Raw genomic sequence first — 19,910 nt, forward strand, 5'->3', positions numbered from 1 at the left:
TGTATAGCAAGATATGAAGGTAAAGGAAAAATGTACATGAGCGTTTCAGGAGAATGCTCAGTACTACCATCAGGCTGACAAATATTTATTTTCTATATTAGGAAGAGTTGGAGAACTTCCCACTGTCCATTGTCCATCACTGCCAGAGTATACAAGGCCCACATCGCTATCCAAACGTTCTCCTTCTAGTATGTCAGGAGCCGGATCAGAACAAGCCTGACATTCACTTCTTTAACTGCGAAATGGAGGTAAGTGATAGAAACGTATTATTATGTTTTTTGGACATTGTCACTAAACAATATATAACAACTGAACAATGTCAACATTTGCTATCGTCTGAAAATGCTAGGACAGCTTTTAAATCCAATGTGATGCATATTAATGCATGCATTTTTGTCTATCTGCTTAGAGTCTGCTTAGGTTATATGCCGCCTGAGGTGGCCTTTTTTGCTGACCCCCCACCTTTGGTTCCTAGGACTCTAATGATGCTGTGACCCTGCCACCTGCAGCCTAGCAATGAATGACATTTTATGGATAGGTCATCATTGGTGGCTAGGACAAGGGTAGCGTGGACACACAGGATTATTGGTTTCTAGGCCACAGGTGGCTGGGTTGCACAGCACATTAATGGTTACAGTGGAGGTGGCGCCAGTGTCCTACCAACCAGGGCAACATTACTGAGCTGCAGTAGGAGTACAGAGTGTCTGGTATGGAAACTCCAACCCCCCGAGTGCCACCTAACTTAGTCACCTCCGTTTGCCCTATTGCCGGCATGCTCCTGCATGCTGCATTAGGCAGCCTATTCATTTTGAATAAGCTGTTAATGGACCTTGAGGAAAAAAATAAATAAAATCAGCTCCATTTTCAAAATGCAAAACAGAAAGATTTTCATTTAGGTGCACTATAGCACAGGCTTACTGCACCACACTGTATATATGTGCTGAGTTGCAAATAACGCTAAATGGCAACACAATGCAGCATTCAACATAATGGGCATTGTGGTGTAAACAAGCAGTTAAATTATTAGACAAATACCTTGGTGTTAAATTAGAGTTGACAAAGGTAAGTGAAAAACTAACTAGTAATCCACCATGCTGCCCTCTTTTCTATTATCACTTGTTATTTTGCTTTTTAAACGGCTCATAAGAATTTAACTATATTTCTAAAAAAGGAAGTGTCAAAATGTAAGTACTTTATGTTTTCAAATAGTAACTCACATAGCTGTAGCAGCTATATAGTCCTGTTCCATATTTAACATGCAATAAAAGTTTATTTTTGTACTAATGTGTCAACCTTTGATGCTGATAATTGATAGACTATATAGATAAGAATATTGCAAAACTTTATTGTTTTATTATCTAGACAGAATTTATTAAACAACCCAATTTTTGAAGTGATAAAAGAAGTGAGGAGCCAATAAAATGAGAATTTGAGAAAAAACAAAACTGGGTGACCTGATTTGTTTTACGTGAGCAGGGCTATTAAAGTGCTTGGCTCATTCATGGCTAAAGTGAAGTGGCAATGTTTTTGCAAAAGGCAACTCTGACACCCTTGCACTTACCCTTTCTGTGCTCCCTTACAGTTTCTTACTCCTTTGCAGCTGGCGAGAATACCCAGCACTTCCTATTATGGGGGAGCATGTTACCCGATCCCCCATGACATTGCTCAAGCCTCTCAGTCAATCAGTAGGCCCATGTACTGTTCCATTAGTTGGGGGAAGGGTTGTAGCTATGCTGCTGGGTCACCAACACAGTTGACTTTAGCATTAGTTGTTGGGGAGCAAGGAGCTGCCAGGTACTGTAAGTGATGTGAGTATATGGGGATCACGGGATGCCCTTGATAGAGACACTGTCACTCTTCTCAGCATGGAAAAGGTAAAAGTGACTCTTTAATGTCAACCCCCTGCAGCAACTTATACTTACTTTCCCTTCGCTCCCTCCTAATCTCTTTGCTTGAAGAAACGAGGAGAATAAGAAGCCTTGTGTCAGGTCCAAGTTGTGATTTGGAGGTTACACAAGGTTGACAACTTTCTCTCCACCTTCATATGACAGCGCTGAGGGCCTGGGAAACCAAATAGCAAGAAGCAGCGCTATCACTTGGGAGGAAAGAAAGTGACTTACATGATTCCCTCTACCCACCAGAACTGGGTGTGTATCCTAATTTTTCTAACAACGAAGTCTAGACCAGGAGCGTGCACAGGGTTTCTTTCCCATACTTCCATAAGAGAACAGAACATCGGGGAAAGAAAGGCTACACACGTAATAGCAGCTGTGGGAGATGGCATTAAATAGATCCAGTTAAATGGCCCTGCATAGGGTGCAGAATAGGCACTGGCCTGTGGGTCCCATGCCATTTTAGGGCCCCGCATCAATGGATCAAAATAATATTGATTTGATTTTGAAAGAAAATTACAATAATAATAATAATAATTAACTTTCCTAAACTGTTTACAAAAGATAGAAAAAATTATTTATCTCAAAGAAATGAAAACTTCACTTTGTCTCTTAAAAGCCCATCTTATTTTAGCTGTCAGTTTGTAAAAAATGTAGGTGTAACCTACCTACGTGTACTGTACAGTAGTGATGGTCATCTCCAACTAGCGGCCAATGTGCACATTACTTGATTCAATGTTATCCCACTGGAGTGCGAGCAACCTCCAGAAACCTGTGAGGAGGGCCCCAAGGTTTTGACTGCCTAGGGCAGTGTTTCTCAACTAGGATTCCTCCAGAGGTTGCTGGGGGTTCCTTGAGCAATGGGCAGTTTCTGCCTCTCAGATAAGTTCCCCCTGACACCATTGATCTTTTTAGCTATCTGGAAGAAGGTAATTCTTCCCAATGTCCACAAGTGTAAGGAACATTCATCCCACTGGCCATCACACTAATGTATCATGAGTTGTAAATATAGTAATTTTTAGCAGGGGTTCCCTGAGACCCTGAAAATTATTTCAAGGGTTCCTCTGTGTTGAAAAGTTTAAGTAAGGCTGGTCTAGGGGCTTTCACAGAGTTTAATCCGGCACTGATGGGGTGCCTACTATACACTGTCTGTGTAAGCTTGTGTTTGGGCACTGTATGTAAGTACAGGTTTACTTTTAGCAAGATAAGAGGAAGAGAGAAAGAGAGGAAACAGATTGCAAATTGCTGACCAACTTGGTGCATGCATTAGGCCCTAGCTACCCCTAAATTCATAGGTTCCCAATGAAGCCATTGGCAGCAAAAGGCTAAATGAATATCACAAGTCTTAAGAGTTGTTGAGCCCTCAGAAAAGCCATAGACAGGGCAGATGTGTTTCCAACAATAACATGTGACGTGACATTTCCGCCACACTGTAGCCAGTGACTTGACAAACAAGCAGAAGCAATAGAGACATAAGTAAACACTCCCTTCTGTTTTCAATTAGAAAAGTAAAGGGTGAGCCTCCACGCACTGAGATTTTGTAACAGGTTGTAAAATTTCTGTGTGCTATAACAAGATAACAATCTAATGATTCCAGGCATATTCGGCAGCCTGGATTTGCCAGAACTATTCACACATTAATAATATTTTATTAAAACGAATGTGGTAGATTTTCAGGAAATGTGTGTTGAATGCACACACAGTGCTGTTCATAGCGCTGATCTTGTGTTTCTACACTTTTTGTAAGGGTTTTTAAGTTTTTTTTTTTCTAAAATGACAAAAAAAAATCCTATCCTATCAACACTTTTAACCTTGCCAACAAAGCAAACAGGCTGGTATCTCCATAGAAAGGATGCATGGAGTATGCTGGTAAAATCAACTTGAATTAATTGGCTCCAACGTCATATTTGAAATAACGTTAAAATCATTTTGGTAAAGTATGTAATTATTAATCTCATCCACCCTATTAATATTATACTAAATATGATGTCAGAGCAGGGATATCCCAGAAACCCAAAGGAGACCTCCAGTGCAAGATCTTCCGAATATCACTGGAAATTATTTACATTATTTAAAGTGTCCCTGGGCATTGCCAGCAGGGAAAAGTCACAGGCTTGTTTGATACCTGAGCGCCTTGACTGCCTAACAATTATGTTGCCAGTGTTTCCAACCACCCCGCCTGCAATGTGAAACACTCTGTACTTCCAGGTATGGGGGAGCATGTGACTCTCTCCTCATCTCCCACAATGCATTGCTGGGAACCAGAGAAAGCAATTGCAAGGACCCAGCGCTTTCATGTAGGGTAGGGAAAGGGTCCTTAGTCACGTGTAGTCCCTGACTTAGAGAAAAGTAAAAGCAAAAAAAAACTACTGACACCAGTGGGTGAACTTCCAGGATCGCAAAGGTCACACTTGCGACTGGGCCCTGGCATTCCACCACCATGGGGAGGCCCAAGTTGACAGGAAGGGGCTTGTGAACTTGTGAAAGGGTCCCGCTGCGTGACCATAATAAAGTGCCCCACAATGAGAGTAAAGGGCCCCAGGATCAGTGGGAAGAGCCCCAGGCTTGAAGGGAAGGGGCCCGGCCAGGGGTCTAGGGGTCCTTAATGGTTTCTTGCACAGGGGGCCCTGAAGCTTCTAGTTACGCCTCTGGCTGTTGCACATACAACTAACATCCTTCCCCTGCCTGCTCCCCTTCCTGGATACTGGATGTGCTTAGCGAGGGTTACCCCTTTTTTTTGGGGAGCGGGGGGTCTTGAAGCACCCCTCTAGTAATTAAGGACATGGGGGCTGCTCGTTTGTGGTGAATGTTCAAGAGTGGTCTTTATATTGAGTCATTGCTTTTTTAGCGCAGAGAATGTAATATAGCACCTTTTCCATTAAAAACAGATGTTTACAATAGTTGAAAATGACACTTATCTGTATCAAAATCTGACCAGTAAAATCTGCTTTAAAAATAGGTTAATTTTTTGTGAACTAAAGACATTTTCCACTTTATAAATGTTCCCCAAAGTGAAGTGTTCAAGAACAACAAGAAAAAAAAAATTATATAACAACATTAAAAATCTGTCAAAGTCGCCTATAATTGTTAATATAAATTATTATTCTGTTAGGTAGTTTTCTTCCTTTTTTTTCTTTGGCTACAAGTATTTTTGAAGTTGTGCTTCCTGATCCATGAAGTCTGCATGGCCTTTTGGCACCACCTTCTGGTTCTTTATGGCAGTACAGATATACTGTAGGATTCAAATAAGATTTAAAAACTGTCACAAGAGAAATGCTGGGCAGCCATTGCTGACCTCTTTTTGACAAAGAACAAGCATTCAGCTAGTGAAAGCTGGACATGAGTATTTTGAAATGAAGATTAGCAACCACAGCCTTGCATTTACAAATGGCAGCTTTCATGAGATATGATAGAAATGTTTATTTACATTGTTAAGTTTTAGATTTGTATTGCTGTATACATATTCATATGAGAATAGGAAGCATATTAATATGAAAGAAATCTGGCCAGTAGTGGTCTTCATGTAAAAAATATGGCCAAAAAGCCATACCTCGACATGGAAACATGGCTAAGCATCTGGACTATGCAAGAAAACCTAGGAACTGGGGTGCAGAAAAATGGCAGCAGGTGCTCTGGACTGATGGGTCATAATGTGAAATATTTGGCTGTAGCAGGAGGCAGTTTGTTCGCTGAAGGGCTGGAGACGATACAATAATGCAGTCTGCAGGCAACATGGTGAAGCATGGTGGGGGTTCCTTGCAAGTTTGGGGCTGCATTTCTGCCAAAGAAGTTGGAGATTTGGTCAGGATCAATGCTGGGAAATACAGGCAGATACGTATCCATCGTATCATACCATCAGGGAGGTGTGTGATTGGCCCCAAATTTATTCTGCAGCAGGATAATGACCCCATACATGCAGCCAATGTCATTAGGAACTATCTTCAGTGTAAAGAAGAACAAAGAGCCCTGGAGGTGATGGTTTGGCCCTCACAAAGCCCTGATCTCAACATCATTGAGTCTGTCTGGGATTACATGAAGAGACAGAAGGATTTGAGTCAGCTTACATCCACAGAAGAACTGTGGTTAGTTCTCCAAGGTTTTTGCAACAATTTACCTTCTAAAACTGTGTCAAAGTGTACCTGGAAGAATTGATATTGTTTTGATGGCAAAAGGTGGTCACAACAAATATTGATTTGATTTGAATTTCTCTTCTGTTTTTTTACTTTTCATTTTGTTAACTGATGAAAATAAACTTAAAGTAGAACTATAGGCAAATTTTTTTTTTCCATTTTGGATAATTACCTTCACTTCCTGTCCCATAGCCCAGCAGGAAGTGAGAGGAAATCCCTGCAAATTAGGGGAATTCCTTGGGGACCTCCAGGTCACCAGAACTAGTGTCCCCATTGGAAGATTTCCCCTCTATTACTTTTCTGGTGACAACCCAAAGTTTGGGATTTTCTTTTACTTTCAATGATAATGGTAAACAGGACAAATAGAGAGTGTGAATTTCCCTAAGAGCCGGTTCACACTGGGGCGACTTGTCAGGCGACCTGGTCGCCTGACAAGTCGCCGCGGGTCGCCTGCCATAGATTAGCACAGGACCCGTTCTAATAGGAGCGACACAAGTCGCTCCGACTTAGAAAAAGGGTCCTGAGCTACTTTGGGGCGACCTGGAGCGACCTGCATTGACTTCAATGATATGAAGTCCATGCATGCCGCTCTGAGGTCGCGGTGCGAGCTGCGCACCGCGACTTCACAGGTCACCCCGGCAAGTCGGGTAGCGCCTATGTGAACAGGCTCTAAAGGGGGCAAAGAAAGCAATAAAAATCGAGGGGTTATAATCCATCTCTACTCTGTCCAAAACTAAAAAAAAAAAAAGAGGTTTGCCTTTAGTTATACTTCTAACACTTTTATTTCTGAAAGCAATCTTAATTTACACCTTTTTTTTTTTTTTACCCCTTCCTAAAACTTTTGCACAGTAGTGTGCAGGTACACTGCTACAGGTAAAGTGAATACTGTCTAATTCACACGTCCGTAAAACTGACTGATGTTATTACACATGTGTTTTCTAGGAGAAAAGTTCCTGCGTAATGATCAGTAAAATACTTGCGTATAGATAGGTTTAAACATGTAAAGATGTGAATGCGCACATAATTTGTTTTTATGATCATTTATTTTTCCGTTTTGTTAATGCTTATTTCATGTGCTCACAAACACGAATACATGCGTTTATATGCACAAGTGCGTAAATCGCATGTTTTCAGATGCAAATTTTTAGATTCTGTGTTATGGATCTAAAAGAAGCTCATGTTTACGCCCCCGTGTGAATGGCTCCATTGAAAGCAATGCAGCTGTATTCAGATCCGTAATTAAAAGACACTTATGTATGCGTTTTTTACCACCGTGTGAATGAAGCCTTACATTGCCTTACATTGATTATCTCATTAAAATGGCATTTGAAAGTGGATAGGATATATTTGGCAGTAAGTGAACCTGTTGTCCCTTAAGTTAATGAGCTGAAAGCAGAAAAAATGGGCAAGTGTAAGGATTTTAGCGACTTTCACAAGGGCCAAATCATAATGGATAGACAACACTGCACTCCAAAACTGGGGCTCTTTTGGGATGCAGCCCGCAGTGGTCAGGACCTACCAAGAGTGGTCCAGGGAAGGAAAACCGGCAAATGGGCAACAGGATCATAGGTGGCCAGGGCTTATTGATGCACATGGGGAGTGAAGGCCAGTATAGTCTGATCCAATAGAAGAGCTATAGCGGATCAAATTGCTGAAATAAGGTAATGCTGGTTCTGACAGAAAGGTGTGAGAACACACTGTGAATTGCAGTTTGTTGTGTATGAGGAATTTGCAGCAGATTGGTTAGGGTGTCCATGCTGACTCATGTCCACAGTCAAAAGTATCTATGTTGGCAATGTCAGGATCAGAACTGCATCATGGAGCAGTGGAGGAAGGTGGCCTGGTCTGAGGAAAACAATGAACAGTTGGAGGTATTGAACTGGCCTTCAAATTCTCCATATCTCAATCCAATCGAGCATGTCTGTTCCATGAAGGCCCCACCTTGCAACTTACAGGACTTAAAGCATCCATTACTTGCATTGTTCTGCCAGATACCACAGCATGCCCTCAGAGGTGTAGTGGAGACCATGCCTCAATGGGTCATCGTGGGTGGTTATAATGTTATGGCTAATTGGCTCGCGTGTGTTTATACATCATTTTATTGTCAGATCTGAGTATCGGTATCAATTTTGCCTTTGACAAAACTTTGCACAATTTTTCTTCACTATTGGGACAATAATAAGAGCGGGACTCGCAGTCAGGGGCACATGTTGGCAGGGTAGTAACTTCAGATCATGGGGTCCCAGAGCTAGATTTTACTCACTAACCTAAAACAAACATGCATGAATTCTGAACACCTTTCTCTGCTCAGTTGGCACATGCTTTCTCTGACTCAGTGACTTTGGATCAGTTAGTAACTAGCATATTCTGAGCGAGGCCTGCAATAACAGCCACTATATTCCCTTAGTACAGGTTTCCTTCAAATGCTAATTCCTAAATGCAGAAGCCTTTGGAAAGCCATAAGAATTCATCCTGTACTGGCCTGAGTACTTGACTGCTGAGAAGCATAGGCTCCCAAAAAGACATGGAAACTGATTACGTTGGAAATAGGGCAAGGCCACAGCTTTTTTGTACTTTGCAAAAGTAAAAACTTTCCAAATGTACCAAACAACAATACCAGTCACAGTTATACTGTGAGCACCCATAAAACATAAACTCACATAGTCTAAGAGCCTGTCCTTACCATCTGTGCCAGACAGGCATGAGACTGACCCAAGAATTTACCAAACAACAATGCCAATCAACAGTTATACTGTGAGAACCCATAAAACATAAACTCACATAGTCTAATGGCGCTTTTCCACTGCATGGAACCGTACCGGTTCGGCACGCTTTTGTGCTTTTCCACTGCTGGTACCGCATGGTATAGGGTCGGAATGGTTCGGTACGGTACAGTATAGGTTTGCTTTTCCACTGCATGGAACCGAATGGTACGGTACGGTACGGCTCTGAAAAACAGTACCTACTCGATTGTGGTTCCAACAGGTACCAAACTGGTACCATATCCCACAATCCTTTGCATGCAGTCACTACTAGCCACTGATTGGTCAGAGAATCCCACCCACCCCGTTGTTATCCCACCCACTTAACTTTAGTACTACTTTAGTGGAAAAGCAAACCATACCATACCGTACCGAACCGTTCTGACACTATACCATGCGGTACCAGCAGTGGAAAAGCAAACCGGGCTAAGCAGGGCCGAGTAGAGCCGAGCTGGTACGAGCTGGTACTTGCAGTGGAAAAGTGCCATAAGAGGCCTGTCCTTACCATCAGTGCCAGACAGACATTGGACTGACCCCAGAATTTAACTTGAGGGCATAGCCCATAAAGCAACATCAATTGCTGGCAAGGTCAAAACCATTAAGAAAGCTGTGACAAAACATCACAAGGGGGGTGGGCAACTCTTGTGACAGTTGAATCTTCTCAGAGCAGTTGGATGTGCCCCAGGGTAGCCTCTTTCTAGAGTTAAGGCTCCACCCAGTCACCTCAGGTCTTTGTAGCCAATCCTAAGGTAGCTACCTAACTTGCCTTTTAGGTTCCCACCCACAGTGATGCCATGCTTCCAGCAGTCAAGGCTCCCTTTCCCTAAAGGAGGTTCAGGGGACCTTCATTAGAGTACATTCTGTTTGGTTTCTATAGGTTTCGACCTAGGAGTTATTGGTTAATACTTAAAGTAGAACTAAAGGCAGATTTTTTTTTGTTTTGGATATAGGTTTAGGTTTTTATTGCTATCTGGGCCCTGCAGGGAGATTCACCCTTTATTTGTACTGTTTACCATTATCACCAAGAGTGACTTTGAAGGAAAATCACAAATTTCAGGTTGTCAACAGGAATAGGCGGAATCATCCTATGGGGACACTAATTCTGGTGACAACTAGGGATTACCTCACGTTGGAGGGATTTCCTCTCAATTCCTGTGTTGGCTATGGGACAGGAAGTGAAGGGGAGTCTCCTCAAAGGTACACAAATTGCAAAAAAATAAAAAAAATAAATAGACAGGGGTTATAACCCTCCTTTACTCTATCCAAATTGGAAAAAAAATAGTTTTGCTTTAATAATGAGAACGTTTTACTGAATATGGCTGCATGTTATTAACCATGTAAGATTGTAAGGTCAAATGAACATATGGCTCATATATACTGTTTCTTTTTTCATAGGCTGATATGGTCCATGCTGATATTGAAAGCGCACTTGCTGACATAAAACATGGGAACAAAATGAGACCACAGACACTCAAGTGAGTATAGTTAATGCTAAAATATTATTATTGATCAGACAATACTTTAGGATTTGTATCAGGTTATATGCGCTATATACAGAGCAAAGATGGTCAACTTTATGACTATTTAGTATTTCTAGCTTGTCATGGAAGCCATCAACTGGCATCAAGGCAAACATTACATGCTGGGAGGGAGTGGTTGTTCTTCTAAAACTTTGACCCAGACCTTGTTCCCCTTGCCTATTGTAGAAAAAGTGTAATTTATTCTTCTAATGACCAGCCATCAGTGTATATATAGTCAGTGGCTACAAAGAAAATACATTTTTCTAATGCAAAGGATGGGGAGCCCCTGTGAAATAACACCAAGACATGTTTTCTATCTGGCAATTGTTGATATATTTTATATATAGCATCTAATTGGCCAAAATTCTTAGCCATAGCCAATGCAGTCAACGGCTACACATGGTACAAACAGCACTGTATCTGAATATAGATCATAGAGCTCCCATTTTACCTTGTTTTTAAATGTTACACACTGGGAGAGGAGTACAGGCATTGTACCCCAGGGAGACTAGAGTTACACTCTGGGGAACCCAGAACAAATGTCAAATTAGGGACAATATCTAAATGATTTATTCCATTGGCATAGACAGCAGAAGACAAGAAGGAGAACACAGGAAGAGCAACACTATTATGAAAGATTACATTTAAGTGCATTGTATTCCTAATTTCCATATGAATAGCTCTATTAGACTGACCCTTAGATGGGTATACCTTACACTGAGTCTCGTCATGGCCCTATACCAGCATTAGCACTGCTTTGTTATTACACCCTTCTTGGGTGTATCATAGGTAAAAAAAAAAAAAAACTTTAGTTGATAAGAGTGTTATAAAATCCAGGAACAGTGAGTATGTCACATAGTACAAGGTTGATATTTATTACATCTACTTGGAAGGACAGCAGTAAGACAAACTTGAAAAATATAATTGGAGAAAACATATTTTCCGCTTCGAAGTTTCACCTATATCTGCAATGTCTGTAGAACGTAATGTAAGTGGATTTGTTACAGAGCAAAACCTCTGAGAAAAAAAGTCCCAAATAGAAACTGCAATTTTCTAACTCCTTTGACATATAAATTGCACTGATTCCATCTGAGGCTTGTCACACATGCATTTCACTTTGTTACAGGTTCTCACACCCCACAGCCCTAGGGAATTGTAACGGTATTAGCAAAATAAAATAAAAAAATTGCACAGATCCTGTCATGGTAGGGATGTATACAGCGTATGCTCTTCAGAGTTATATCCACAGTGAGATAACATGACCACTTTGTCTAATGCAGCTCCCTGTATTAGTCATCAATTATGCAGGACCCCATTTAATAACTAGTCCATTTTAGAACAGCTGAATTTTTAGACTCCATTTACACCTGAGCATTTTGTAGCTGGGACCAATCCTGTTTAATTTATTCATAAATGATCTAGAGGAGGGGATATCTAGTACAATCTCAGTATTTGCGGATGATACTAAACTAAGCTTGCCAATATCTTCTATGCAGGATGTGGAAACCTTACAAGCGGACCTGAACAAAATAACGGGGTGGGCAACTACATGGCAGATGAGGTTTAATGTTGAAAAATGTAAAGTAATGCACTTGGGGGCCAGAAACCAGAAAGCAAGCTACTCACTAGGGGGGGGGACCTCTGGGTGAGTCTAGGATGGAAAAAGACTTGGGGGTACTGGTAGACAACAGGCTTGGCAGTGGCATGCAATGCCAAGCCGCTGCAAGGAAAGCCAACAGAATACTGGGATGTATAAAAAAGGGGATTCACTCCAGAAATAAAGAGATTATTCTCCCACTCTACAAGACTCTGGTCCGGCCACATCTGGAGTATTCCGTCCAGTTCTGGGCACCGGTCCTCAGGAAGGATGTGCTGGAATTGGAAAGAGTCCAGAGAAGGGCAACAAAAATAATTAGGGGAATGGAGGACATCAGCTATGAGGAAAGACTACAAGCACTGAACCTATTCTCTCTGGAGAAGAGACAATTGAGGGGGGATATGATATCAATGTACAAATACTGTACTAGCGACCCTAGCATAAGGAACAAACTATTCAGAGTTAGGGAATACAATAAGACACGTGGCCACTCACTAAAACTAGAGGAAAGGCGGTTTAACCTTAAAATGCGTAAGGGGTTCTTCACTGTAAGAGCGGTAAGGATGTGGAATTCTCTTCCACAAGCAGTCGTATCAGCAGGAAGCATTGATAGTTTCAAAAAACTATTAGATGGGCACCTTAGAGACCACAACATACAGGGGTATACAATGTACGGTTAAAAGCAAACACACACACACATCATAGGTTGAACTGGATGAACTGAGGTCTTTTTTCAACCTCAGTAACTATGTAACTATGTAGCTCACAGCTTTAAAACCCTCAACATTCAAAATCCCATGCATTTCAATGGTGGCTGTTTACATATGAGCTCTCGGACGCCTGTTGCTCAACAACTGACACTCCAAAAGCTACATGAGACACATTTAGGGCAGAATTGCACATTTTGACCCCATAGACTTCAGTGGGGATGCCTGTAGTGATCCATGGTTTGCAGAACTTCTTGCCATACTTGAACCAAAACTTTTTCTTTTTTAGCTTTGGAAAGAGTAAGGAAAAGTTAGAACATTCTACTTATTTGCTGTCTGTTTCACAGGTATTATTAACCTGTCAGCTCTACCTATAAACCAAGCCCTACAATTAATTCTAGCCCTACCTAACTCCCACGTTATTGCAGAAATACTGTATATGTACAGTATATTAGTCTCATAAACGCATTACCAGCACAGGAACTAACTTATTAAGCCTTTCCTAGTAACCAGTAAATCTGTACATAGACTTAAAGGGCAAGTTATTAATGTATGTACATATTTACCATCCTCAGACCAGACTGTCAGCAGAATTCCTGCCCATCTTCTTCTGTTTCTTAGTAGCAACATGCACCTTACCTCCTCTGTCCCACAATGCCATACTCATTCCTGAGTGACCGCATGGGTTATTTGGGCATGGTTACTTATAGTAAAGCAACAGAAACAGCTTCCGGTTTTGCCAGGTATCGTATCAAATTGCTAATGCCTCCCCAACAATGGTCATGTAGTGTGGTCAGGGTACTCCTACATACAGCCTCCAAGATCAGGAAATTATCTAATGTCTTTAGGTAACTAAAGGCTCAAAGAAGGCTCCAAGCAGGGGGGGGGGGGGGTGACAATGGACATCCCCCTGGAGTCTGGACATTAAACTGTAATACACCTTTGCTGCATAGTGTGCTATAAAAGACAGTCAATGTTTGTAGCAATAAACATATAGGGCATACTTGGAACAGTTTCCTTATCCTGGAAAGCTCTGATTTTTGTAAGTCGTCCTTGGTTGCCAGTGGATAAATGCCCCTTTGTTATTTTTATTTTTTTTTTTCAAATACTTTTCCCACATTTCTCATCATAACGGCTTGCAATATAGTGGCAAGATAACTAGATCCAAGGTCAAATTGTAGGAGAAACAGAGTAGTCAAGGCTCTACAAAGTCTTCAGACAGATTCAAGTGTGGTGCTGCATGTGATAGTATGTGATATAGTTATATTGGGCAGACTAGATGGGCCAAATGGTTCTTATCTGCCGACACATTCTATGTTTCTATGTATGCTTGGTGCGGTCATTATTAGGCCTGTTTGGCCGAGATCCTGAGGAATTCCAATTGGCTTTTCCAGGGCCCTTCCTGGCCGCAGTAGCAAATCGTTTTTACAGGCCCAGTTTGCATGTCCCAGCACCCAACCCTCCTCTTTTCACAGCACTGGCTTGGGACTGGCCACAGCAGAGTTCATTGTTATTTTTTATATGGTTCTGTGAAACAATAATACCCCCTAATGACTGCAATGAATGTGTTTTTCTCAATTATAGGGTTAACCAAGAGCGAATCAAGCAAAGAGAATCAATCCTTCCACCCGCCACTGCCCCCAAACCAGCCTACAGAGATAACAAAAATCGTGTGATTTCACCAGCTGCAGCCAATGAGATTGGTAAGATATTACAATCTTCAAACTCAGGAAGCTAAACTATATGCATATATATTAAAAAAAAAACAAAAAAACACCACTTTAATACACATATGTATTTTTTAAATGTTTTAAAATGCAGCAGGGAATAGTCAGGTCACTGGGCTGGCTGTGTGTGTCAGGGCTATATAAATCCCAGGACTGAATGATCAAAATAAAGAAAACAATTGCAAGTAAATCAGTTCCTTCACATCTGTTTGCCTGGAGTTCGACAATGTATGTTGTAGTCTGATTGTACAATCTAATTAGCATTACCAACAATAATGCAGCACAAGGGCCTAACCATTTGGATACACACTGAACGCATTCAGATCCAGGTGGGCCCTCATAAAGCCTAGTTGTTGGTAAATCTAAACTAGTTCATACAGAGATTGTACAAATACGTTGTAGATTGTAATGTTTGGCCTTGCTGAGTAATTCTCTAAAACAACTGTAAAGGGCACATTTAGAACGTTAAAAGCAATTAATCTGGTTTCTCTTTATAGAAATCAGATCACTGAAAGGAATATTCTGACATATGTTCTCTTCGCCATATTGAACAAGCTTGATTGTTTTATTGTAGTAAAAGTGTAATACCTTTTATCTGTTGTTCACAAATTTAAGGGTTGTGACATGCAAAAACATGCAATGAATCACTTAAGAATGGCTTCATTTGCTAAATTCAGTATCTGCAGATTTTTGTTTTCTAGATGGTAGCAGAAATGATGTTTTTATGCTTATGTTGGCAGAATTTGATCGAAGAAGTAACATTTCTCAGGAGCAAGAGGAATCCAGGGAGGCTCTAGCAAAAAAAATTGAAAAAGAAACAGTAAGTGACATTACAACTTTATTGGGCGGTGATCAATAATTGTTTGAAAATGATAACAAGATGCTGATGAGTAGTACAACGACTTTTCCCTTTAAAAAAAGAACATCTCACACTGTCTAACATAGGCTATAGATCAGGGGGCCTCAAACTACGGCCCATGTTCCGCATCCGGACTGCCAGGGTTCTGAACCCGGCCTGCCGGTAATTGCAGAACCAGTGGTTGGGCCACAGGGCAGGAAGGAGATTTCCTCCCAGGCCGCCTAACCTATAATCAAAACGGCCGCTGTCTGCTGACATTTTATTTGCAATGGCCTGTTGATCTTGCTGGGTGCTGGCCATGGCCTGTTGGTCCTGCTGGGTGCTTTCCATGGCCTGTTGGTCCTGTTGGGAGCTGGCCATGGTCTGTGGATCCTGCTGGAAGCTGGCCATGGCCTATGGGTCCTGCTGGCCACTGAGTTTTGCTGGCCTGTAGGTCCTGCTGGGAGCTGGCCATGGCCTGTGGCCACAGGCCATGGCCAGCTCCCAGCAGAACCTACAGGCCAGCGGCCAGCAGGACCCATAGGTCATGGCCAGTTTCCAGCAGAACCTACAGGCCAGTGGCCAGCAGGACCCACAGGCCATGGCTAGCTCCCAGCAAAACTTACAGGCCAGCGGCCTGCAGGACTAACAGTGATGGGCACTGGTAAGGCTGCATTGATGGGCACTGATCAGGCTGAGCTAATGGGCACTGATCAGGCTGCACTAATGGGCACTGGTGAGGCTCCATTGATGGGCACTGATCAAGCTGCATTGATGGACACTGCTGAGGCTACATTGATGGCACTAATGAGGCTGCGCTGATGGGTACTGAAGAGGCTGCTCTGATGCGCACCGGTGATGCTGCATTGATCCTTAGATCTCAGGGGTTCATGCTGGGACTTGTAGTCATTCACTAGTTGGGGGGGGGTCAGATCTTCAGCTCTGAGGGGTTCATACAGGGACTTGTCTGTACTGCTTGCACTTTAGTTCCTGAGGCCATGGTTTTAAATAATGTATTTTTCTTCCTGTTTTTTGTGTACTACAAATAAAATATGTGCATAGGAATTTGTTCATATTTTTTTCAAACTATAGTTCGGCCCACAACAGTGTCTGTGGGACAGTGAACTGGCCCCCGGTTTAAAAAGTTTGAAGACCCCTGCTATAGATAATAAAGGGAACACATAATGGTATGAGTTTACTATAGGTATTCCTCTGCTTTATCAAGCACAATGGTGTGTTTTACAGAAAGAGGAAAGCTTGGTCTCATGTCACTTGTCAGAGTCATGTGACTGGACATTCCTGCAATCACAGCGTGCCCTTGCTGCAGCATTAGGCAGAGAGAACCCATGTAACGCTGCATGCTCCACACTGCTGCATGCTTTTTGTGAATATAATTTAGGCTCCGTTCACATGTGTGCGAATTGGATGTGTTTTAAACCTCATCCGATTCGCATGAATTGTGAACCAAACCGGCTTTCTATGGTTCACATATATGCAATGCAGAGGCAGTGCCAATTTACTGCAAATTTAAAGAGTCCTGTGCATTTTCTGAGCATTGCAGTGCGATTCAGATGCAAATTCCAGGCTCATTGCCTTATATGGGATCGCATCTGTATCACACATCTCATCAGTTCGGAACACGAAATAAAGGAGAAAAAAAAACAGTGTGGGTGTCTCCCCCACCAGTCCACTACCAGGCCCTTTTGGGTCTGGTACAGATTTTAAGGGGAACCTCACGCCAAAATTGTTTTAAAAAATGGTGTGGGGTTCCCCCCAAAATTTATACCAGACCCTTATTTGGGCATGCAGCCTGGCAGGCCAGGAAAGGGGACAACGATAACCAAGCACTCCACCCCCCTCCTGAACCATACCAGGCCACATGCCCTCAACATAGGGGAGTTGCTTTGGGGCAGGGGGGGTTCAGTCCCCCCACCCTAAAGCATCTTGTCCTCATGTTGATGGGGACAAGGGCCTCGTCCCCACAACCCTGGCCAGTGGTTATGGGGATCTGCGGACAGGGGGCTTATCGCAATCTGGAACCCTCCTTTATTAAAGAAAAAAAAAACAATGTCCCCTGGTGTAGATCCATTGTCAAACTTAATGAATGCCACTGCTACTGACCTGTTGCAGGCTCCCGCTGCCTGCCTGCTCCGCCATCTGACAGTACTTAAGAGTTGGGGCCACCTGGCAATGAAATCGGGTGACCCTGATCCCCTGTGAGGTCCTTGACTCAGCATGCACCCCCTGTCCCAAAGTACCCCCCCTCCAAGTTAAGGGTATGTGGCCTGGTATTGCTCACAACCCCCCCCCCCTTTCCTAGCCTACCAGGCTGCATGCTCGGATAAGGGTCTGGTATGGATTTCAGGAGGGACCCCCAAACCATTTTCTTTTCAACAATTTTTTATTGCTGCCAATGATTTTTTTTTACATTCAGCCTTTGGTAGGGGAACCCCTCTGACAGCTGATGAGTCATCCATTGTAAAGGATGCGGCGGCTGGCTTCCTGGCCCACTCCTTAACCACCAGCTATTGTAAAGACACCGTTGTCCGCCAGCTCTGAAGATTCACATCTAAACCGTATCTAAATCCCAGCTGAACAGCTGCTTTGAAAATGTGTAGTGAAAATGGAGGGGAAATTCGCACCAGACATGTATGAACCTAGCCTTTAATGCAGCCACAATATGGAATAAAAACTGCACTGTCTAGCCAATACTGGTTTCTCCCCTATAGTCTCTCCCTCACAGTGTTTGCACACATTATTTCATTATTTCATTTTGTATCCAATATGTTCAGGGATGATAACAGCAATTCTAATTTTTATGTTATTAGAGAGGTAATTATGAAATATGAATGGTCCATATATATACTGGTAGAACAATACCAGTAGAATGTGTAGCTCTAAGTCCCTGCTCTATATTTTCATTAAGCTGATTTGCTGCGAGTAGCTTATTTTGTGAATAGACCTCAAAAGCACTCGTTTTGGGTGGAAAATGCCCTACCTGCTCTACACATTTAGATCCATTTAGATCTATCTGGATTTCCAGTTAGATTGAGGCAGTCAAAAAGTGAGAAGCCATTGGCAGGCTTTATTTTTACAAAGTCCAGTTTACTCAGCAAAATTTGTATCATGGATAAACATACTATTAAATGTTTACTGGTTATTTTAGTAAGTAAAACTATATATATATATATATATATATATATATATATATATTACAGACCAAAAGTTTGGACACACCTTCTCATTCAAAGAGTTTTCTTTATTTTCATGACTATGAAAATTGTAGATTCGCACTGAAGGCATCAAAACTATGAATTAACACATGTGGAATTATATACATAACAAAAAATAGTGAAATGACTGAAAATATGTCATATTCTAGGTTCTTCAAAGTAGCCACCTTTTGCTTTGATTACTGCTTTGCACACTCTTGGCATTCTCTTGATGAGCTTCAAGAGGTAGTCACCTGAAATGGTCTTCCAACAGTCTTGAAGGAGTTCCCAGAGATGCTTAGCACTTGTTGGCCCTTTTGCCTTCACTCTGTGGTCCAGCTCACCCCAAACCATCTGGATTGGGTTCAGGTCCGGTGACTGTGGAGGCCAGGTCATCTGGCGCAGTACCCCATCACACTCCTTCTTGGTCAAATAGCCCTTAGGCTCCTTTCACACGGCCGCTCCGTGTGAAAGGTCCGCTGCGGGACTTTTTTTTTTTGATTTCTGTCATCCGCTCCGTGTGCCCGCATATCATCCCATCCGTTTGCGGATGATATGCGGACATAATGTAAGTATATGGCACTGCGGATGTCAGCGGATGACACCGCTGACATCCGATTTTCCTTCCTTTCCGTTTTTTACACAGAAGGAAAAATGGGGTTCTGTTCCATTCGTAAAAATGGAACAGAACTGACAGGAGGAAAATCGGGTGTCAGCGGATGGTATTCCGCTGACACCCGCAGTGCCATTCACTTACATTATGTCCGCAAATCATCCGCAAACGGATTGGATGATTTGCGGACACACGGAGCGGCCGTGTGAAAGGACCCTTACACAGCCTGGAGGTGTGTTTGGGGTCATTGTCCTGTTGACAAATAAATGATGGTCCATATAAACGCAAACCGGATGGAATAGCATGCCGCTGCAAGATGCTGTGGTAGCCATGCTGGTTCAGTATGCCTTCAATTTTGAATAAATCCCCAACAGTGTCACCAGCAAAGCAACCCCACACCATCACACCTCCTCCTCCATGCTTCACGGTGGGAACCAGGCATGTAGAGTCCATCCGTTCACCTTTTCTGCGTCGCACAAAAACACGTTGGTTGGAACCAAAGATCTCAAATTTGGACTCATCAGACCAAAGCACAGATTTCCACTGGTCTAATGTCCATTCCTTGTGTTCTTTAGCCCAAACAAGTCTCTTCTGCTTGTTGCCTTTCTTTAGCAGTGGTTTCCTAGCAGATATTCTACCATGAAGGCCTGATTCACACAGTCTCCTCTTAACAGTTGTTCTAGAGATGTGTCTGCTGCTAGAACTCCGTGTGCCATTGACCTGGTCTCTAATCTGAGCTGCTGTTACCCTGCGATTTCTGAGGCTGGTGACTCGGATGAACTTATCCTCCGCAGCAGAGGTGACTCTTGGTCTTCCTTTCCTGGGGCGGTCCACATGTGAGCCAGTTTCTTTGTAGCGCTTGATGGTTTTTGTGACTGCACTTGGGGACACTTTCAAAGTTTTCCCAATTTT

The 19,910-nt window shown here is 42.5% G+C and overlaps 1 protein-coding gene across 4 annotated transcripts in view; it reads left to right on the top strand.

Annotated features, from left to right (window-relative positions):
• The window catches only part of EPS8L2 (EPS8 signaling adaptor L2), a 247,565-nt gene that overhangs the window by 182,203 nt on the left and 45,452 nt on the right, over nucleotides 1-19,910 (top strand). For all 4 annotated transcript variants that reach the window (XM_082271163.1, XM_082271162.1, XM_082271164.1 and 1 more), the window contains exons 6-9: nucleotides 102-248; nucleotides 10,180-10,259; nucleotides 14,193-14,311; nucleotides 15,076-15,155. In XM_082271163.1, coding sequence (XP_082127289.1) covers nucleotides 102-248; nucleotides 10,180-10,259; nucleotides 14,193-14,311; nucleotides 15,076-15,155 — 426 coding nt within the window. The remainder of the gene's footprint in view (nucleotides 1-101; nucleotides 249-10,179; nucleotides 10,260-14,192; nucleotides 14,312-15,075; nucleotides 15,156-19,910) is intronic.

Source organism: Pelophylax lessonae, assembly GCF_965119305.1.
Source record: "Pelophylax lessonae genome assembly, chromosome: 10".
NCBI classification, from domain to species: Eukaryota; Metazoa; Chordata; class Amphibia; order Anura; family Ranidae; genus Pelophylax; species Pelophylax lessonae.